The sequence below is a fragment of the Diceros bicornis genome, chromosome 18, assembly GCF_020826845.1.
Source record: "Diceros bicornis minor isolate mBicDic1 chromosome 18, mDicBic1.mat.cur, whole genome shotgun sequence".
In the NCBI taxonomy this organism is placed as follows: domain Eukaryota; kingdom Metazoa; phylum Chordata; class Mammalia; order Perissodactyla; family Rhinocerotidae; genus Diceros; species Diceros bicornis.
The window spans coordinates 44550804-44571241 of record NC_080757.1 but is presented as its reverse complement, the minus strand read 5'-3'; the positions used below and the strand labels follow the sequence as shown (position 1 = coordinate 44571241).

Sequence of the window (20438 nt, the reverse complement as noted above, 5' to 3'; positions counted from 1 at the left end):
TCCCAGGGCCATCTCTGGCAACCAGGACAGCCAACCTGCTGCCAGCTCAACACAGGCAGGGGACCAGGCCTTCTGGGAGGAAAAGTCTCTCCAAGTCAACGAGGCGGAAACATCTCAGGTCATCGCTGAGCCCCACCCTGGCTCACATCTGTGCTGGGAGGTGGGGGGCAGGGAACCAAGTAAGGTCATCAGGTTCATTGTGGGGGACACGCCAGTTGGATGAGTGTAACTTAGACCAAGAGACTGAGGTCCCACCTCGTGCCTGGGCTTTGCCTTCCTTGATTCCCCCCCGCCTTGGTTTAGAGTTGGTGCCGCCTGAGTCGAAACAAGGTCTGTAACCGAGAAGAGGGGTGGTGAGGCTAGGAACTCAGGACAGTGTGACATAATGAGGGTACAGGCAGTGACTGGGCTCTGCACGGCAGACACAGGCATGGCAGGGGCAGACAGGTGGCTGCAGTGGCCATGGGAGGGATGGGAGGCTCGGGACCCACCTCCCAGACCCCAGCACACTCCGGAGATGGCCAAGGCCCCGGCTGGGAACAGGCGGATGTCCCCCAAGAGGCACAAGTCCTTACAAAGAGAACTGGTTAGCCCTAAGTCCCAGATCTGTGAGGTGGCCAAAATCGTGGCTGCAGCTCCAACCTAAAGAACTCGATAAAATAGAGTTTCCGTGGGGCGGAGGGAAGCCCCTCAGCTCAGGACCCCCACCCTGCAGGGAGGGAGGAAGAAGCCAGCACTCGGCACAGCAAGGTCAGGCTTCTCAGGAAGCAGTCCACTTGGTGCCACCCTCCCGACAACCGTCCCTCTCCTCCTGCCACTTTTCCTTCACGGAATGGGAGGGACTGGAGCTCTTCTCCTATAGACTGCCCTCCAGAGGGTGGCACACTGCCCCGCAGCAGATCCCAGGCCACCAAGCGCAGGAGGCTGCTTGGTCTAAGTTTGCTGCAGGCTCAGCGGAGGCTGCTTGCCCTTCCTGCTGTCCTTCCAGGCAGGGAGCTGCGCCTCCCCTCCCAGGGTCCTTACTCTCACGCCCTCTCCCTTCTCCCCAGCCCCGCTGTCCCCCTGCCCAGCCCCGCCTCAGCCTCTCCTGTGTCTCCCCACCCCTGCCCCGTCCCACTCACTCAAGGTTGACATCTGCCTATGGCTCCACGAACACACCAAGCTTCAAATCCCTTGTGGCTGCCGCTGCCTCTGTGACACCCCCAGGATGGGACCAGAGGTGGGGTGCCCCTAGTCCCCTGAGATCCCCCAGAAGCAGCTTTCAGAGCCTCTCCTTCATCCTTTTCTACTCAGAGGGGGGAAAAAAAAAGAATCAAAAGTAATTGCCCAAGGAAAGGTTGGGGGTGGCCATCTTTTTAAATGTTTTAAAAAATATTTTATTATTAGCCCACCCACCCATCAATTTGGAAAGATGAAATTTGCTCTTATTCCCGTCACTGATTTTGAAGTCCCGAGCCAGAGCCGAGCGACAAAAGCAGGTTAAGTGATTAACCGATTAACCGATCTGTGAGGAGCAGCTGGGGGAGGACAGAGGGCGAAGGGCTGGATCATTATTCTTTTTTTTTCCACACTCTCTCACTCTCTTCTCTCCACGATTACTGACCGCCCCGGGGGCCTGATCACAAACCCTGCTTGGCCAGGGAAGCGGACACTTCATCAGCTAGCGTGGCGAGCTGGGGGGAGTCTACCATGTCGATGCTGCCCGTGGAGGAGACGTTGCTGAGGTGCCGCGGAGAGGTGTCCCCAGACACCACGGGCGACTTGTACACGATCTCCGCCCCGTGGTCTGTCTTGGCTTTGGCATTCTCACGGAAGGTCAGCTTGTGGGTTTCGATCTGCAGAAGAGGAGGGGAGGGAGGGAGAGATGAAGAGCAGAGAAAGCGGGGCAAGCCCCACCAACTAAGTGGCCTCGGGTGGGAGGGAGCTGGGGTGGTGGTGACTATGGTTTTTATCGTTTTCCAATAGCAAATACTTTTGAAGGGTCCTTCTGTCACCTGCCACCAAGCCACCGAGTTCCTCTCCCCAGAGGCAGTGATCGTTGTAAGTTTCTTACGTGCCCTACCAGAGCCATTCCACACCTGCAAACATGTGTAGGTGTGAGTATATTAAAAAAATATATATTTTTGTATATATGATAACAATATCCCCATGCTTTGCACTTTGGTTTTTAGACTTAATATCTTCCGTGGTCAGTACCTAGTTCGCTCATGCTTGCTCATGGCTGCGTGGTAGTCCTTCACAGCAGATGTACCAAAATGTATTCACTCCCCTATGGATGGGTATTTCAGTTGTCCCAGTCTTGCGGTCACAAACAATGCTGTGTCCGAATAACCTTGAATAACCTTGTACGCACATCATTTCACACACGTGTACGTGTATCCTAGAAGTGGAATTGCTAGTAGGTCAAAAGGCAGGCACATTTTATTTTGATAGATATTGCCAAATTGCTACGAAAGTGTTAAAAGAGAAGCTGGAGAAGGCTAAGGGACGTCCCCAGAGGCACTGCTGCCCAGCCACGAGCCACACATTCCTCCCCTTGGCCGGTGACTGATGGGTCTGAGGGTGCCAGCAGCTGTGGCAGCCCTGGTGGGTGTGCTAGAAAACAAGGCCTTTTCACAGTAGAAAAATGACGACACAGCCAGGGTCCCAGAGATCTTAGCTCCAAAGGACACCCGTGAGACTCATGAAGCATTAGCTGGAGATTTGAGGAGCACCTAATTCTTTCCTGATGAGCCCTGAAGTGGTGGACAGAGCAATTCTCAACCTTTTGTGAGTCCTAAGACATCTGTGAGCATCTGGCGAGACCAGAAAAACGTGTACACACACATGCATGCCCTCACACACGTCACGGTTTGACTGTACAATGTCAGGAGTTCATGGACCCCTGCTGAGGCGCCCCTATTGCAGGGGCTTGAATATGAGTGTAGAGAAAAACTGGGCTCCCACTTAAGCTATTTGCTTATTTTGTTCATTTTGGGTTACTGCTTTGAAGTAAGGCCCTTTCCATATTACAGTATTTGAAAGACCATTTTGACATAAGCTTTGATAAGAACATTTATGTTAATGTTTTTTAAAAGCTTAAAAACCTGGGGGGTCCTGGGAATGTCCCCAAATCCCCCACACTACAATGAACTCAGGTGGCGGGGATCCTGTGCTCCACTACTTGTTAGCAGTCTTGCTCATCACTCGAGGAAATAGGGAACTGGATACAAGGGGATCTGCTGGGACCAGGACAGTGTCTTCAGAGCGGTGGGCAGGGCAGGGCCCCCACTTCTGGGGCCATCACAGAGATGAGTTCAAACAGAAGTTCAGACTCAGACTTGACTCTAACTCACGTTCTTAGACGACTACAAAGTACCAGGAACCTTCCAGAACACTGTCTCTTTTGGGTCTCATGACCACCCTGGGATGTGGATATTTCTATCCGTTTTGCTGAAGGAGAAACTTTTTATTTATTTATTTACTTTTTGTGAGGAAGATCAGCCCTGAGCTAACATCCGTGCTAATCCTCCTCTTTATGCTGAGGAAGACCGGCTCTGAGCTAACATCTATTGCCAATCCTGCTCTTTTTTTCCCCCAAAGCCCCAGTAGATAGTTGTACGTCATAGCTGCACATCCTTCTAGTTGCTGTATGTGGGACGCGGCCTCAGCATGGTTGGAGAAGCGGTGTGTCGGTCCACGCCCGGGATCCGAACCCGGGCTGCCAGTAGCGGAGCACGCGCACTTAACTGCTAAGCCATGGGGCCGGCCCTGAAGGAGAAACTGAGGCTGAGATTGCTTGTCAATCTTGCTCAGGTCACACCTTCAAGCGGAGCCAAGCCCAGAGATTTTCTTAGGACATAGAAGCTTCCAGAGACAGGGGCAGAGACCTTCCTTCACCCAGGGAGTCACCAACGCCCAGGCCCTATGCAGACTTATTCCATCAGACTCTGTGGGCGGAACATGGGTGTCTTTAAATCTCCCCCGGGGAAGGCGGGCCCCGCGTTAGGCCAGGGCACGGGGTGGGGGGGGGGGGGGTGATGGGAACAAGCAGAGAATCTTCTCCACTTCCCCAGAGACCTGGGCCCTGCTCCCACTTCCCAAAACTACACCATCAGGTTTTCACCGCAAATGCGAGATGGGGTGCGTCTGTTCAGAGCCAGAGGGGAGGCGGTGAGCAGAGTGTGGTGGAAAGACGGCTGGCTGCCAGCTGCTCCAGCTGGGCCACGGGGCAGCGCGCTCTCGCACGCTGGGCTGGGTCTCAGATTCTAGGCCGTTCTGGGACATCCCTTCTCCCTCTGCCACTCCTCAGTCAGCCGCTGGGAGGCACTAAAGACTGGGAAGGGAGACACGCCCCGAGCTGCAGGGCACGCGTGGGGGGAACCCCAGAGAGCGCCTCGGCTGCATTTATGCGGAAGGGGAAAAAGTGCAGCCACAAGACCACATCCTGCGAGGGCCCGGAGGGAGCTTGCTCAGGGCCACACGCAGCCTGGCGTCCCCATCCCCTGTGCTCCCACAGACGGAGACCCGCACTAAGACCCGGAGCCTCCAGACACCGCGGGAGCGCCGAGGCCCTCAGTCCAGCAGCCTCCGTGGACACTCCCACCACAGGCGGGCAGAGGCTCTGCTGAAATGTGGGCGTCAGCATCCTTGTTTGGCTCTAACTGCCTGGTGACCCATTTAGAAAACAAGGCTACGTTCCCAGGACTTGTTCTTGGTGCGCTGGGGCTGGCTTCAGTGATGGCCACTTCCTTCTGTGGACGCTGGCCAACCACAGGGCCTGGGACAGTGGCTCTCATCTTTGGCTGCACTGAAGAATCACCTGGGGGCTTTAAAAACACCAGGTGTCCAGGCTGCACCTGAGACCGCTTAATCAGCATCTCCGGGGTGGGGCCCAGGCGCACATCAAGGCTCCCGGGAGACTGCAGCCGGCAGCTGAGGGGGTGCCCCCCGTGCTGGTGGTCGCTGGCAATGCACAGCAAGCCAGTCAACACAGGATCCACAGCTTTCCTCCGGCCTTATCCACCCGACTCGATGCACAGCCTCCTCCCGCCCTGTCCCCTTACCTTTTTATGCCCTCCGCCAGGGACGTGCGTGATGTTATCCAGGGACCCGATCTTCGACTGGACTCTATCCTTGAAGTCCAACTTCTCAGATTTTACTTCCACCTGGCCACCTCCTGGAACACAACACACACAAGAGCGCCGCACCTTGAACGAGGGCCAAGCAATGACTCCAAGCAGACATCAACCTTTAGGAGCAGATAAGACCATCCTTTATTTAGAATGTGGTTTGGGCACAAGTAAGTCCCTCCAAAGGGCTTGAAAACAGTTCGCTTCATCTCTCTAATCAGGATGGGCATCAAATATTTACTCAGCAGACTCTTCCTCCTTAGCAAATGCAAAGGTAGATGACAGCTCAGTGCAGGAGCAATTATTCTACATTCTAAATTGGTTGGCTTCCAAAGAATGACTTCCTTCTATGTCAACATCCTGTAAGCCACAGCCCTACAAGACTTCAAAACTAAACTAAATGGCAAAATGCACCCTAAATAAGGAAGGGCCCTGACCCTCTCTCCTTCCTCAGACACGTGACGCCACGTCCGAGCCTGGGAGACATGGCCTGAGATGGCCTACATTACTTTCTTGGGAAGGATAAAGCCACCCAAGAAAGCTGCTCCCATGTAGAATGGTGGCACCAGTTTTCACTGGGAGAGACTAAACTTCCACAAAATGGTTCTAGGGAGCCAGAAAATAGACACATTCTGGACTATGCTTCTGATGGCCTTCTCTTCCTACGGTAACGTTGAAGTAAAGACCTCCACCCTGAACAGGGCCTGCCGAGGGCAGAAGTCCCTGCTCTGGACTCCCAGGCGGAGCTTAGAATCTAGACCTGCGCTGTCCGGTATGGCAGCCACCAGCCCCATGCGGCTACCTAGATTTTAATTAAATAAAACGAGTTCAGTTCCTCAGCTGCACCAGCCACGTGTCAAGCACTCGGCAGCCACAAGTGGTTAGCACTACCACACTGGGCGGCGCAGGCACAGAACTTGCCCGTCATCATGGGAAGATCTACAGACCACTGATTTCCATGCTGGGTGGGATGGGGGCGGAAACGGTAAGCATGGTAGAGCTCCAATAGTGTCATTTTCTGTTGAAATAAAGTCACAGCAGGGGTATGGCAATGGCCCAGGGGTCCCACTGGGAAGTTGGCACAGTGTCCCCCATGTCGGCTGGGGACCAAACTGGGACATCCACTTAGCCAGCCTTCAGGGGTCGGAGCAGGCCCTTCCCCAGCTCTAGCTTGGGGAACCACAGGTTAGGGTTGAGGACCAGCATCTGCCCTCCCTCCCCACTTGTCCTGGCCAGTGTGGCCCTGCTCAGGAGCGAGATGGGGCAGCCACACCTCCCAGGCCCCAGCACGTTCCACCCTCCCACTCTCCTTGATGGCCCATCCCATCAATCCTTTCCAGCCACTTCAGGAGAAGGCGCCACCCAGACAGTCCGGTCCCGCCCCACCCCCGACCTTCCCGCCCTGTCCTCGCCTTCTGCAAGGGCTACCTGGCTTATGGTGGATGTTGCCTAATGAGCCACACTTGGAGGTCACCTTGCTCAGGTCCACTGGTTTGTAGACTATTTGCACCTGGAGGTGAGAGAGGATGAGCACGAGAGAGAATAAAACAGGACTATTTTACCGGGGGCATGACACAATGCAAAGCAGCTGTGTCCGTCCAGGCCCTGTGTGGACGGTGCTTCCTGTCTGCCACGAGGAACACACCCCGTCATGGCGGAAAAACATGTTGTTGGGATCCTGCCAACCCCACCCCAAGGAGCTGAGTCTTCACAACACAACTGGACAAGGACCCTCAGGGAAAAACAGGGACACGTTGTCACGGGGCAGGGCCCACACTATTTGTTTAGCAGACACACATAAAAAGTCCCCCTCTTTCCTGACACGAAATTGACAGATCGTCCAGTGAGGACATAAAGAAGGACCAATATGATCCGTTTGTGCAGCATTTGAAACATCTCGTTGGAAAAGTGAGAGCCAGATCTGCAGGGGCTCAAAGAGGAGGGCGGTGTCGGCTTCTCCTGGGAGAAGCCCCCACAAACCGCAGCACCCTGCAGCCAGGGAGTGACGGTCAGCAAGGAGGACCGCCAGCAGTTCTGCAACTTGGAGGTAAGGACCAGCTGGTGCCTGGGCACACAGGTCCTGGACATTTCGGTTCTTTACCAAAAGGAGCAAAGCGACACCAGCAGGTGGGGCAGGCGGCACAGCAGAACCCCACGGTTTAGCGTCTCGGCGCGCTGGAGCAGAGTTGGACACACCCATAGTGGGGAGGCCCAAGGGCTCCAGGGCTCATAACCTGCCCGAGGGTCCAGCAGAGGCCCGGCCACAGTGCCCACTCTCCCAAGGGGAATGCTGGCCCCTCTGCTGCCCGCTGATCTCAGCCCAAGAACCAGCTCCCCGTAGGGGGCACCCCCATGGGGACCCCGCATCGGCGGATGGGCCTCCTGGAGGAAGTCTCTACAAAGCCATGGCTGTGAGGAGGTCCCGGATGGTCACTGAGTGACACTTCCCAGGGCCTCCAGCAGTGACCTCGTGCAAGGTCACCTGAGGGTGCAGGAGTCAGTCGGCTCTGGCTCCCTGTCCCGGGGTTACCCAGGAAAGACACGCCTCACATCTGAGAAGTGGTTTAACAAGGACACCAGAAAAAAAGGAGGGGTTTCTACTTAGGTGTAAATCATCTGGAACAATCCCAAATTACTTTAATCAAAATCACGTTGGCGTTTGCAGTTATTGATGGAGAGTTGACCGAGGCCAGCAGGTGGGCCGGCCTGTCTGTCAGTGCCTGGAGCGAGGTGTGGGGAGCAGAGGCGGGGCAGCCGGCACCTGTGGGCTGGGCGGGTGGGTGATCAGCGATTCTGAGGAAGTTCTGGGAACAGGTCTGGGAGGGAGCATGTGCTCTAGGGTGGGGCGCTGAAGGAGGGGGGCTAGGGGCTATGGGAAGTAAACGTTGCTGTGACCACGCCTTCCTCCTCTTCCCTCCGCCTGGGTGAGGGAGCTTGTGAGAGAAGAGGAAGGTGGGGTTGTGGAGAAGGTGGAACCTGGAAGGGCAGGGAGGGGAAAGGAAGGGGTTGTGGAGGGCGGGGGAGCGGGGTGCGGACTGGAGGCCAGGGGAGGGCGGAGGCCAGGCCCTGGAGTGGAGCCCAGAGCCAGCCAGGAGGCAGGCAGGACCCGGAGATGGAGAAGGAGCAGGGCCTCCCTGCTGGGAAGTCACCTCCAGGCTGGAAAGGGGAGAGAAGCAGGCCAGAGGCCAGAGCCCAGGCCAGGGGTCCCGTGCCCCTGGAACACCCACGGCTGACACTGAGCAGGGGCTGGTAACCCCCGGCCCCCACCTTTCACCAGGAGAAGAGCTTTCTGTGAAGGCTCCTACTGCAAACCAGCAGTGGCCGTGGGCCAAGGACAGCGCTCAGGGCCGGCCCAGGGCGTCCTGTGGCTCCTCGCCAGGCCACGGGCTAGCTCACAGGCCGGCAGGGGCAGAGAGATGGGAGGCGCTCCGAAGAAGCCCCTCCATGTCCCAGGCACTGCCACCAGCTGTGGGAATGCACTCTCTCCTCCTGACTTCCGCCTGGAGGCGCTGTCTGCGGCCCAAGAGACCCCACGGTCTAGGCCGCACCAGCATAACCTCCCACCAGCGGACCAGACACGAGCTAAACTGGAAAGCACGTGGCCTTCCTCCTCCGGCCGGAGCCTGAATCTGCAGTGAAGCCGGAGAACCAGGAGTCAAAGCTGAACTCCCACTGGCACGCAGAGCCCACGGTCACGGGCCAGGACTGGGGGTGGTCCCCACAGCTTCTCTTCCCTTCTCTCGGCAGAAGACAAGGTGGCAGTGGGACAAGAGAGTAGGGGCTGGGGGCACAGAGGAGACACTGAGCAGACATGGTGAGGAAGCGTTAACGAAGGGCCATGCAGCAGCCTCGGTGAGTGCCCGCTACTCCCGGGGACCACGGGGGCTCCGTGCAGGAGGACCACAGGATCCCGGTGCTCAGGGCGGGAGGCGGCAGCACATTGCAAGAATAAACCCACAGGGCTGGACGCAGATGACGAGTGGGCCCAGGCTGGGCATTTTCTGGAGAGAGAGCCCACCGGGGGCCACCACCATCACCCTGGTGTTGCAGCCAGGAGCAAGATGCCTGCTCTCAGAAACCATCCCTCTCCCAGGGGTGGACCTCAAAAGGGTCTTGAACCTTCTACTCCCCAGTGTGTTTAAACATTTGCTTACAGCTGACCAAGAGAGGCTGGGGGAGTGGGGAGAGGCTGGGGGAGTGGGGAGGGGGCCGCGGAGAAGGGGAGCCGAGCCCTAGGATAGCGGAGTTTGCACCCACTGTCAGGACCAGCCGGATGACAACAGCAGAGTTGATCAAGTGAGGCAGTGAGGAGAGGAGGCCAGCCCCAAATCTCAGGGACACATCCACTGGGGACACAGGGAGTCCCTGGGGACATCTGGAGGAAGCCAAGTTTGAAAGGGCCCAAAGCAGCATTTCTCTGTCACCCCTCGGCTGCAGTCAGGTCCCCTGTGCCCTTCCGTTGGGCTCTTTTGCATCTGGAGTCTCTGCAAGGGTGGAGCTGGTTTTAAACACGAGCCAAGAGGCTTGGGAATCAGCTCATCCCTTGAAAATGCAGGAGACACGTGTGAGCAGGGACCGGACTTTCCTTGCTCTGAGGTAGGACAGGAAGACCTTAGTGTCTGCTTGTAAGGCCAGCTGCCCCCAGTGGAGCCACTCAAAGTGAACCTGCCAGGGTGATGGGGGACAAGGGGACAGCCCAGTCTCAGGTGCCGTCGCCTTCAGCCCGACCTCAAACGGCTGTGGGCCTTCCACGATTCCGTGCCGGGCGGCAAGTAGGGTTGATGGTGACAGGCAGGTACGACGCTGGGAGGCCGGCCTCCAGGCATGGTCAGAGAGCTGACCAGGCATCTTCCCTAATTGGCCCACGCAGCCCACGCAGGCGGGGGACCACAGATGCTGGGGCTCCCCTCCTACGACAGTGGGCACAGGTGTGGGGAGTCTGGGCTGCATTGACATGGGGACACAGAGAGGCCCCGAGCCTGAGGACGGTTTATTCTGTGCAATGTCTCGCAAGTACATCTACTCATGCCACCCCTCACACACCAGAACCGCAGCCGGCGCCGGCGCCTCTGCGGGTACTCACGCTGCCGCCTCCTGGCACGTGTTTGATATTATCCTTTGAGCCACACTTGGACTGGACGTTGCTAAGATCCAGCTTCTTATTAATTATCTGCACCTTTGACAGCCAGAAAAAAGGATGAGTGACACACCACACCCAGATCCATCTGCTCTGCACCCACATCCCGTCGTCGGGCGGGGAGAGGAGGCCCAGGCTGAGGGCAGCAGGTCTGAGTCACTCCTCTCGGGAGCTGCCCCGTGAAGGCATTCCAGAACTGTGAGTGGTCTGAGGCGGACCCCACCTTTCAACCCTGGGTTTACAACACAGATCCATCAGGAGGCAATTCTGCACTTCACAGAAGGACCGCATCAGGGAGGCCCCTCGGAGAGCACCTCTGAGGCCTAAAACCCCAGTCGAGTGTTCACCAGGTTGGGACGGAGTAAAATGTGCTCAGTTACGACATGAAATGAATAAATGAATAGTCCATCTGTGTCCTCATTCACACACCTCCCAGGCCCATCCGAACATCCACCGAGATCACTGCGTGGCTGTTCTCAGGCCCGGCAGGCACTGGAATCACCTGCAGATACTCTTTTAAAAACCCCAGACCCCACCCCTGACCTAGAACTAGAATCTGGGTCTCTGTGCCTCATTTGGATGCACAGCTACGTTCCAGAACCACTGTGTCCGGGGAGGGCGCAGACGGCTTCATGGGGAAGACAAATCCCCACCCCTCTCCGTGTGAGGCGTTGTCCCAGGGCAGGCAGGGTCAGTGCTGTGGCCGCAACCCCCTGGCGGCTTGAAGGGACTAGGCAAATGCTCCCAGGTGTCTCCTCGCGGCCCCCCTGAGCAGGGGCGGCCCACGTGGTGGATTCCCACCGCATTTCTGGCCGGTCCGTGATCTCCAGGCGCCAGGGGGGAGGTGCGGGGATATCGACGTTTTAGTGGGGAAGAACTTTTTATCCAATTTGTCTAAAAACTATGAAATACACAGACAACCACGACCTGGAGAAGGAGCGTTGAAAAGCCCTGCGTTTTGTCTGCTGGAGCGGTGACAACGTCTTCATCACAGGTGGCTTCCCCTCAGGAGCTCCGTGTTGGGAAACAGTGTGCCTTAGCATCTATTAATCACAGATATAAGTAACTGCCAATGGGAGTTCCCAATTGAGAAATTTTGGAAATGGCGCCGGGACCTCAGGGGCTGCCTTTGCAATCCTGGGTGGGGGCGGCTACTCCGGAGGCCCAGGACCTGTCAGGACAACTGTGGCCGCGGACGGGCGCCCTGGCCTGGCTCATCCAGGGAGATGGTCCCAGACCATCAAGGGGGCCACAGGTCCTCAGCAAAATGAGGAAATGAGGACATGATAGCAAAACTTGTCCATCCTACTTTTTGGTGTTAAAATGGCCTTTCCGGGCCGGCCCCGTGGCTTAGCGGTTAAGTGCACGTGCTCCGCTGCTGGCGGCCCAGGTTCGGATCCTGGGCGCGCACTGAGGCACCGCTTCTCCGGCCATGCTGAGGCCGCATCCCACATACAACAACTAGAAGGATGTGCAACTATGACATACAACTATCTACTGGGGCTTTGGGAGAAATAAATAAATAATTTTAATAAAAAAAATGGCCTTTCCTTCATTAAATTACTAATTATTAAATTACATTGATAGTAGGTAATATTTATTATTTTTAGACGTCCTTAACCTGGCAAAATAAAAATACAGTAATCTTCTCTTAGACCCTGTCCCCAGTTTCTTAAGTTTACTGGTGTGAACCTAAAAATCTGTGAAGTACCTATTTAACCCACCTTTTTATTTTCTTTTATGATTCTTTGAAATAAAAAGCTATGTATTTTTTTTCATCAGAAAAGTAACATAACATTATGGTTTTGAAAAACAGGTTAAAAAACGCAAAAACAAAAGTTGTCTTGCCACCTAACACAACCGCTACTGCATTTTGTTGTATTTCCTTGAAGTCTCATATATATATAGATAAAACTACCATCTTATACATATAAATGGTAGTAATAACTGTGTACATACAATTTCATATCTTGCTTTATCAAGTACCATCACATCCTAAGCATTCGCCATGTTCTACAGTTATCAGAAGCATTATCTTAAATAAGATGTCAGGGCTGGCCTTGTGGCCTAGTGGTTAAGTTTGGTGCGCTCCACTACGGTGGCCCAGGTTTGGTTCCCAGGCGTGGACCTACACCACTCATTGGCGGCCATACTGTTGTGGTGGCTCACAAACAAAATAGAGGAAGATTGGCACAGATGTTAGCTCAGGGCAAATCTTCCTCAGCAAAAAAAATAATAATAATAATAAAAAAATTAAAAAGTGAAAAAAATGTCATGTTCCATTTTTTGATATCTGTGCTGTCAGACATTTGTATTGATTCCATTTTTAATAATATAAACAGCCTCACCATGAACATTTTTCTGCAAGGAGTCTTTTCCATATAATGGATTATTTTCATAGCATAGATTCCCAGAAAAGTTATAAATATTCTAAAAAGTCTCAATACAACTCTCCAAATGGCTTTCTAAAAGGATCGGATTAATTTACCCCATGAGCACTGTTGAGAAAGTCAGTGTCACCGTATGGCTGCTAGCTTTGGGCATTTTAAAAATTATTTTGCAACTAGATTATTAGTGGTGAGCATGATGTACTCTATACAGAAACTGATATATAATAATGTACACCTGAAGTTACACAATGTTATAAACCAATATGACCTCAATAAAATAATTAAATTATTTTGCTTATTTCTTTGACTAAAGTAAATTGGACTGCATTGTTGGCTTATTCTGCATTTCTTTTTTTCTTTTTTTTTTGCTGGGGAAGATTCACCCTGAGCTAACATCTGTTGCCAATCTTCCTTTTTTTTTAATGTGAGCTGCTGCCACACCATGGCACTGACAGACGAGTGGTGTGGTTCCCTGTCCAGGAACCGGGCCCGGACCGCCAAAGCAGAGCACACTCAATTTAGGCCATAGGGGCTGGCCCCCTGCATTTCTTGATTATTACTAAAATTGCTCCTTTGCCCCCTTTTTGCTGGTAGGTGTATTTTTTTCTAACATATAAATGTTTACAGTTTTATATACTGAAATTCTTCCTTTGTAATTTCTTCTCTGGTTTTTAAATGTAAAAACCATCCCTGATTGAGAGGTTGGATAAATATCTAATTCCACATCACGTTCCTCACCTGCTGGTCCCCTAGCTTAGTGACGAGGGGCCATTTGAGGCCCAGAGAGGTTCAGAGACTTCCTCAAGTTAGTGGCAGAACCCACACAGGAATCTGGATCTGGGCATTTCTGTGGCCACAGGCTCCTATGTGACAAGAAGCTTCCGCCTGAGCTGTCCTCAGGCCTGCTGTATCATAAGCCAAATAAAAACAACTCTCTTGGTGAACCCTGAGGTTCCCTCCTGCCAGCAAGGACACAGCATGCAGGCTTGAGCTGGGAGGAGTAGGAACAGGCTTTCTCACACTGCTTCTTAAGGAGCTGCCGTCACTCTCTGCACAATGTCTTCAATCAGTTCATGCCACCCTTAGATTTTAAGGAGTCCCACACGAACTCCTTCTTTGGGGATCGTTTTTTATTCATAACTTTCCATTGGATAAGTCTCAGAAGTAGATTTGCCTGCTTTCACAAAGGAATTGGAGTTTAGAATTAGAAAACACACACATACACACAAACACACAAAATAATAAAACAAGAAAATTTAGAGGATAATGGTAAAAGAAGGGGCGGTCCTTAGGACTGACAATTATAAGACTGATGATTACATTTAGCTCTGAGCTTCCTGGAAGCCAAGGCAAAAAGGGAAAGCTGATGCATTATATAACTCTCCTTATCTGACAAAGAAAACTTACCAGTTTTTCAAGGAAGATAACCTTGTTTTCTGTACTAGTCCCTACAAGAAATTCATCAAATGAATCAACAGACATTAAGCAATAACAAGATCTGCAACATACATAGAAATGTTTTCTCCATATGGCTTCTTGTTCCAATCCCACAAAAAAAGGCAACAAGCTTTTGTGGGATTTGGCAGTGGACATAAGGATATTTACAAAGCAGACTTGAATCTCTGTTAGCTGTCAATTTAAAGCAACACCCTTTACAGAATGTTAGATTTACAGAAAGGAGAAAAAAGGGTAATGGTTGGCATTATGAAATTGGAATCCTTAATTTCTCAGCTAGAGTAATGCATATGATATTGAGCCTCAGCTCTGGGCAGACATTGAAAATACACCCATCAAAGACAAGAACAATGTTTTGGAAGCTCCAAATTTTGATCCAGGGGAGAAATTCCTGTGGACAGCGTTTGACCCTGGGGAAGTGGCTGGGGTGGGGTGAGGATGGGGGTGGGTCCACTTTGGTTTAATCCATTTCCTAGAGGACCCCAAAATTCTCCTAAACCCTCACTGGGCCTTGATCTTGTTCCGGTTGGGCTCAGCTCTCTCGAGGTGCTCCAGACGGCCCAGCTCTCCCCCTAGGAGCTCCCAGGCTGGCCCAGCGGCCGCGGGCCGTCCCTGGTGAGGCCCGTCTCCAGCCCTGCCTGTCGACAGGCCCAGGGCTGAGGACTGGGGGCTGCGATGCTCTGGCGGGAATTTAACCTGGGGTGGGCCCTGAACATCCACAGCAAGCCTTCTCTTCAAGTCCCGGTGGTCAGCCTGAGAACTAGCACGGGAAAACTTATCTAGGTCCTGTCAAGTCAAGCGTCAAGAGATCAAACGACAGGGGCTCACGTTTAGAATTATTCACACTGCTCCTTTGAACAGTGACTGCCCCCAGCAGATGGGATTCACACACAAGTTTTTCAGAAACATAGACACTGTGTACAGGGGGAAATACCCAGAGGGTCTCAGAGTGACAGGGCTGTCCCCAAGGAGGGTCCCAGGCTGGCTCTGCAGGGCCTGCCTAACACCTCAGCTCAGGTTCAGCTGAGGCCCTGGTCCTGAGCCAGGAGAGGCAAACTATCCTAGGTGCAAATTCACTTTATTTACTCCACATAAATGTTCTACACGTGTGCTTTTTAAAATGAGAACTGGGTCTTTGTCAATAAATATAATAAATTTTAAAAACACTTCAGTTCTCCAGAGTGGAGACAGACGCTTACAGCGTTCCATCGCCATCTTGTGGTCCTTTGGAATACTGCAGCCCCAGGCTCTCAGAGCCCTCCGCTGGGGCAGGTTTCAGTCCTGCGGGGGCCTCCACGTCCCAGCTGCTGGCCTGGACACCCTCAGAGGAAGTGACTTTAGCTCCATCTGCTCAGAGCCAACCAGACCACCCCACGCTCAGGCCCCTGTGCCCTTTTCTGGCCATGACTCTGCACATTCCTTCTCACCCTTGGCAGCCACAGAGATGCCCCCAGCTCTCCTGACCAGGCAGCCTTGGAAGCTCCTTCTCCCTCGCCCTGGACGGTAGCTGGGACCCCTGTGCTTCCCTCTGTGCTTCCTCTCCGCGGACCACGCAGAGGGGCTGCTGACGCTGGTGCTGCCTTAATCTTGGCTGGGCCCTCACAGCGCTCTTACTCAACTCGGAAGGCCGCCCAACCTCACCCCCCACGACCCGCTGACAGTTGAGCCTAAGACTCTCTGCGGGCAGTGCCCTCCACCACCTCCTTCTCCTCCGTCCTATGCTGTCCTGTCAGGGCAGCAGACCCAGCGGGGACCTCCCTCCATCAGCTGTTAACTCTCCTTAGCTCTCCCGTCAACAACAAAGCTCCAGCCTAAACCCACACCCCCTGGCTACCCCAGCGGCTGCCAGTTCTGGCTTTTGTTTGCTTTTGCTCTGACAGTCTCCAGGGTGCAGTTTCCTACCATCCTCTTTCAGCCGTGTGCCTAGCACTCTAGAAGGGGCCTGTCCTTTCAAAGACCCATCAGGTCCCAAACAAGGGTCTGTCCTGTCTTCTCTGACTTGGTGACACGTGACATTCTGGGTGACAGATACTCCACAACACAAGAGACTCTCAGTGTGGTGACGACACAGGTGACCCTCAGTGTGGGGGACCCTCGATGGTGTGGGCTGCTCCCCCGCATACCCTTCCCTGGCCGATCTCTCCTCTTGCCCTTTTTATCTGCTCTGTGTCTCTTTCCCCTGCCTGGGCCCTGGGGACAGGAACTCTCAGCAGTGCCCCAGCAATGTTGGGTGAATGAATAAAGGAAAGAAGGCAGGAGGGAACCAGTTTTGATGCTGTCATATGTTCTGTTTTACTGGATGTGTTTTCTAATTTATTTCTGCTCTTTGTTTCTGTATTCTTATTTATTTTCTTGTATTCTTTTTCTTCTACTAAGAATATAATTTCTATGCTGCAGTCATTTAATTTTTTAAATAACAAAAGCATTTAAAATTATGAATTCCTTCTACGTACAATTTGGGGTACCGCCACATACTTTATGGCATTTGTTACTAATGCACTTGGAAAACGCATCCTTCATTCCAAACTGAACGAGCAGTGACGTAGGAAAAGTTTCTAATTCCCAAGTATTTGTGGTCATGTTGGTGAATATATACAGTTAAGTTCTGGTGTGTTCCACTGAAGGCAGAGAACAGACAGGTGCAATTTCTGCTTCTCTCTATTCACTTGTATTTTTCTTTATGGACTAATTAGATTATTGGCATAATATCTCAGCTCTTAACAACAGATAAACTCTCTGTCATACAGTTAAACTCATGGTATTTGTTCATTTCCCCTTTCAATTACATGCACTTCTATGTCTTTCTATCTTTTACTTTACTATCATCTACTGTAACACCTCCAGTTATGACTATATTTCTATCCTTTTTTTTTCTGATTAGAATGTTTTCCTTGAAAGGGAAAAATAGAGAAAAAGAATCACTCACAATCTCTCTGAGTCACTATTAGTGTTTTGTCATATTATCCTTGCCTTTCTTCTGTGCACACTTCTTATGTAGATAGTAGGCATAACCTACATAATTTCTATAATTTTATTTTTAACTTAATAGTATAACATTTATAATTCTTTATAATTATAAAAATTCTTTTCAAAGATAATTTTAATGGCTACATCATATTTTATTTATTTTTTATTTTTTTGAGGAAGACTAGCCCTGAGCTAATATCTGTTGCCAATCCTCCTCTTTTTGCTGAGGAAGACCGGCCCTGGGCTAACATCCATGCCCATCTTCCTCTACTTTATATGGGACACCGCCACAGCGTGGCTTGCCAAGCAGTGCATCGGTGCGTGCCTGGGATCCAAACCTGCGAACCCCGGGCCGCTGCAGCGGAGCACGCGGACTTAACCACTGCGCCACCCGGCCGGCCCCTACATCATATTTTATAGTATGGCCTCACCATTATCTCTGTATTATTAGACATTTAAATTGTTTTGTTTTGTGACTATAACTAAAGCTCAGCGCACATTTTTGTGGTTAAAGCTTTTTCTGAATTTGGGGTTTTCTTTCTTTGCTCGATCTAGAGTACACAGCACCTACTGCAGATCGAGTCCTGTGCGAGTCCTCAGGGACACAAAGATCTCAAGGTGACCTTCAGGCTGGTCCAGTGGAAGGAGACCACGGGCCCTTTGACAGATCATTGATTTAGTGGGATTAAATTGTGAAAACTAAGAACATTCCTTCGTTATATCCAAAAGGACTGTCCTGATTCACACCCTCACCAGGATATAAGGATGTAGATTCCACATCACTCCCACCTGCAGCGGGTAGTTTTATTTTATTTTTATTTTTTTATTTTTATTTATTTATTTTAGTGTGTGTGTGTGTGTGTGTGTGTGTGTGTGTGTGTGTGTGTGTGGAAGATCAGCCCTGGGCTAACATCCATGCCCATCTTCTCCACTTTATATGGGACGCCGCCACAGCATGGCCTGACAAGTGGTGTGTTGGTGCGCGCCCGGGATCCGAACCTGGGCCGCCAGCAGCGGAGTGCGAGCACTTAACTGCTACGCCAGAGGGCCGGCCCCCTATTTTATTTTTAAAAAAATTTTTTTGGTGAGGAAGATTGGCTCTGAGCTAACATCTGTTGCCAACCCTCCTTTTTTTGCTGAGGAAGATTAGCTCTGAGCTAACATCTGTGCCCATCTTCCTCTATTTTATATGTGAGACGCCGCCACACATGGCTTGATGAGCGGTGTATATGTCCTTGCCCAGGATTCGAACCTGCAAACCCTGGACTGCCAAAGTGGAGTGCACAAACTTAACCACTATGCCACGGGGCTGGCCCCAGTTTATTTTTTTTAATGTGTTTCAAATGCTGGTTCTTTGTCTCTGTGTCCAAACTCCCCTTCCTATCCCCCCAAGAGAATAGGGCTGGGACAAACTCTTGGGGAGGGGGTGCAGGACACAGGGGCTGGCCTGGGCTGGGTCTCAGCTGACTGAGGAGCCAGGTGCATGGAATCTGAAAATAGGGACAGGGTCAGGACCAAAAGAGGACATTCAGTCACCAGATCCAGGGTGCAGGGGAGGCCCTAGTATTGGGGTTGAGGCCAGAGGCCAGCAGGTAAGAATTCGGGGACACTGGGTTTCAGCCTGGACTGCACATGGGAACACCTAGGGAGGCCTTGCTGGAGATTCTAACAGGCCTAGGGGAGGCTCTGGCACTAGGATTTTTAAAAGAATCCCCCCAGGTGATCCTCTTGCGGTCCAGGGAGCAGGTACGCTAACCTGCCGGGCTCTGGGCTCTCCTCCCCATCTCTCCCCACCTTTGGTGGATCCAACTGGTTCTGTTAAAGTGGCCAGTGATTATCTGCATTTTCCTTTCAAAATAATTTCGTTTTGGACTCTTCAAGCCATGCACGTTCATTGTAGCAAATCATGAAAACAGAGAAAAGTACAAAGCAGAAAGGAGATGTTTTACATTTTTTTCCAACCAATGATTTATATTGATCTGCTGCAGTCTCCGCTCTCTGCAGGATTACAGACGGGCCCGCCTCCTGCTCCTCCTCCTTCAGTGCGATCATCTATTCGGGAGTCGAGATATTCTTCAGACTCTTAGAGCATTGTGTCTTTTGTAGCCAAATAAACACTGACTGAGCACTTACTGTATGTTGGGTGCTACATGAGGCCACAGCGACCCAGATTTCAAGGAGCCCCCTGGGAACCTTCAGTCCAGTCATTTTAAAGGCCTTCTCCGTGGATCCCACGTGCCATCTTTTTTCCTTTTTCTTTTCTTTTCATTCTTCCTGGAGATTAGCGTGTTGACCTTTGTCGTTATGGCTGAGGTTTTCTTTGTTTCAGATGATTTTCTAGGTTTTCCATGGACCTTAAGGGGAGGCTGCTACTTCTCCCTCTGCAGTTTCCCACACCTCCTCCCCAGTAAGTCCCAAGGGAAGTCACTCTGTCTCCCGTAACCCTTCAGGCGAAATGGACATGTGCCTGCGCCCGGCGTGGTGAGGTCGTAACCTCACCCTTTGGCACCGTCCCCCTTTCCACTCTGGGCATCAAGTCACTGGCCCTCATCTATCCTCCGGACTCCTCTCCCTGCACAGACGGGCAGCGCAGCCCTGGGGGGAGGGGTGGGCTCAGCCCTGAAAGGGGGCTTTCAGTGGAAAGCCTTCCTCTCGCTCAGGCCTGTCACTGCTGCTCTCAGCAGAGCTGCAAGAACTGGGCCACACGGGGCCCAAACCTTCCAAGCCAACCTCAGATGGACTCCGGGCTGACAGAGGTGTTTATTGGTGTGTGACAGGGCCTGCAGGCTGGGAGACCTGATGGTTACAGCCTCCCTCTCGCCGTAATGAGTCATTGTGAGCGAGCTGGTCACAGCCGCACGATCTTCTCAATGGAGCAGAACTAGCCATGTGGGGTTTTGTTTTTCATTTTTCAAAACAGGGGCAAACGGTCTACTCTGTGCTCTGAAAATAGGGCACACATGGGACACTCGCAGCACGGAGGGAGGGGTGTGCACAACAGTGGGAAACATCCCACCACTTTGGAAACCCTCTCCCTGGGGGAGTCTCTCTGTCCCCAAAGCTGCACAGAGGGGTCAACTTCAAGCCAACGCCCAGTGCAGCTCCCTCAGAGACCCTTCTGGAAGGAGACAGGCATCTTTACAGAGAAGAGCACAGGCAAATGCTTCGGGCCCAGGGCCGACCCCGTGGTCCAAAGACCAGCAGTGAGACCTGCGCTCTACCCCGAGAGGCGCCCAGACCACCCCACTGGGCAGTACCCTTTGGGCCACAAGGATGGAAAAGGCCAGCAGGAGGCCCTGAGGCTCCACGGGGAGCAAAGTGCAGGGTTTCAGGTAAGGCACTGACATGGACCAAAGCCCCTCTGAGCTGCCTCCCTCC

General features: G+C 52.4%; 1 protein-coding gene across 2 annotated transcripts in view; it reads right to left on the bottom strand.

Annotated features, from left to right (window-relative positions):
- Positions 1 to 1112: 1112 nt before the first annotated feature.
- Positions 1113 to 20438, bottom strand: part of MAPT (microtubule associated protein tau) — a 98598-nt gene continuing 79272 nt past the window's right edge. The window contains exons 13-16 of one of the 2 annotated variants that reach the window (XM_058561277.1): positions 10195 to 10287; positions 6540 to 6621; positions 5046 to 5158; positions 1113 to 1835 (exon numbers count right to left, since the gene is read on the bottom strand). In XM_058561277.1, coding sequence (XP_058417260.1) covers positions 1620 to 1835; positions 5046 to 5158; positions 6540 to 6621; positions 10195 to 10287 — 504 coding nt within the window. In that variant the 3' untranslated portion in view covers positions 1113 to 1619. The remainder of the gene's footprint in view (positions 1836 to 5045; positions 5159 to 6539; positions 6622 to 10194; positions 10288 to 20438) is intronic. The other variant, XM_058561278.1, reaches the window with a different exon arrangement.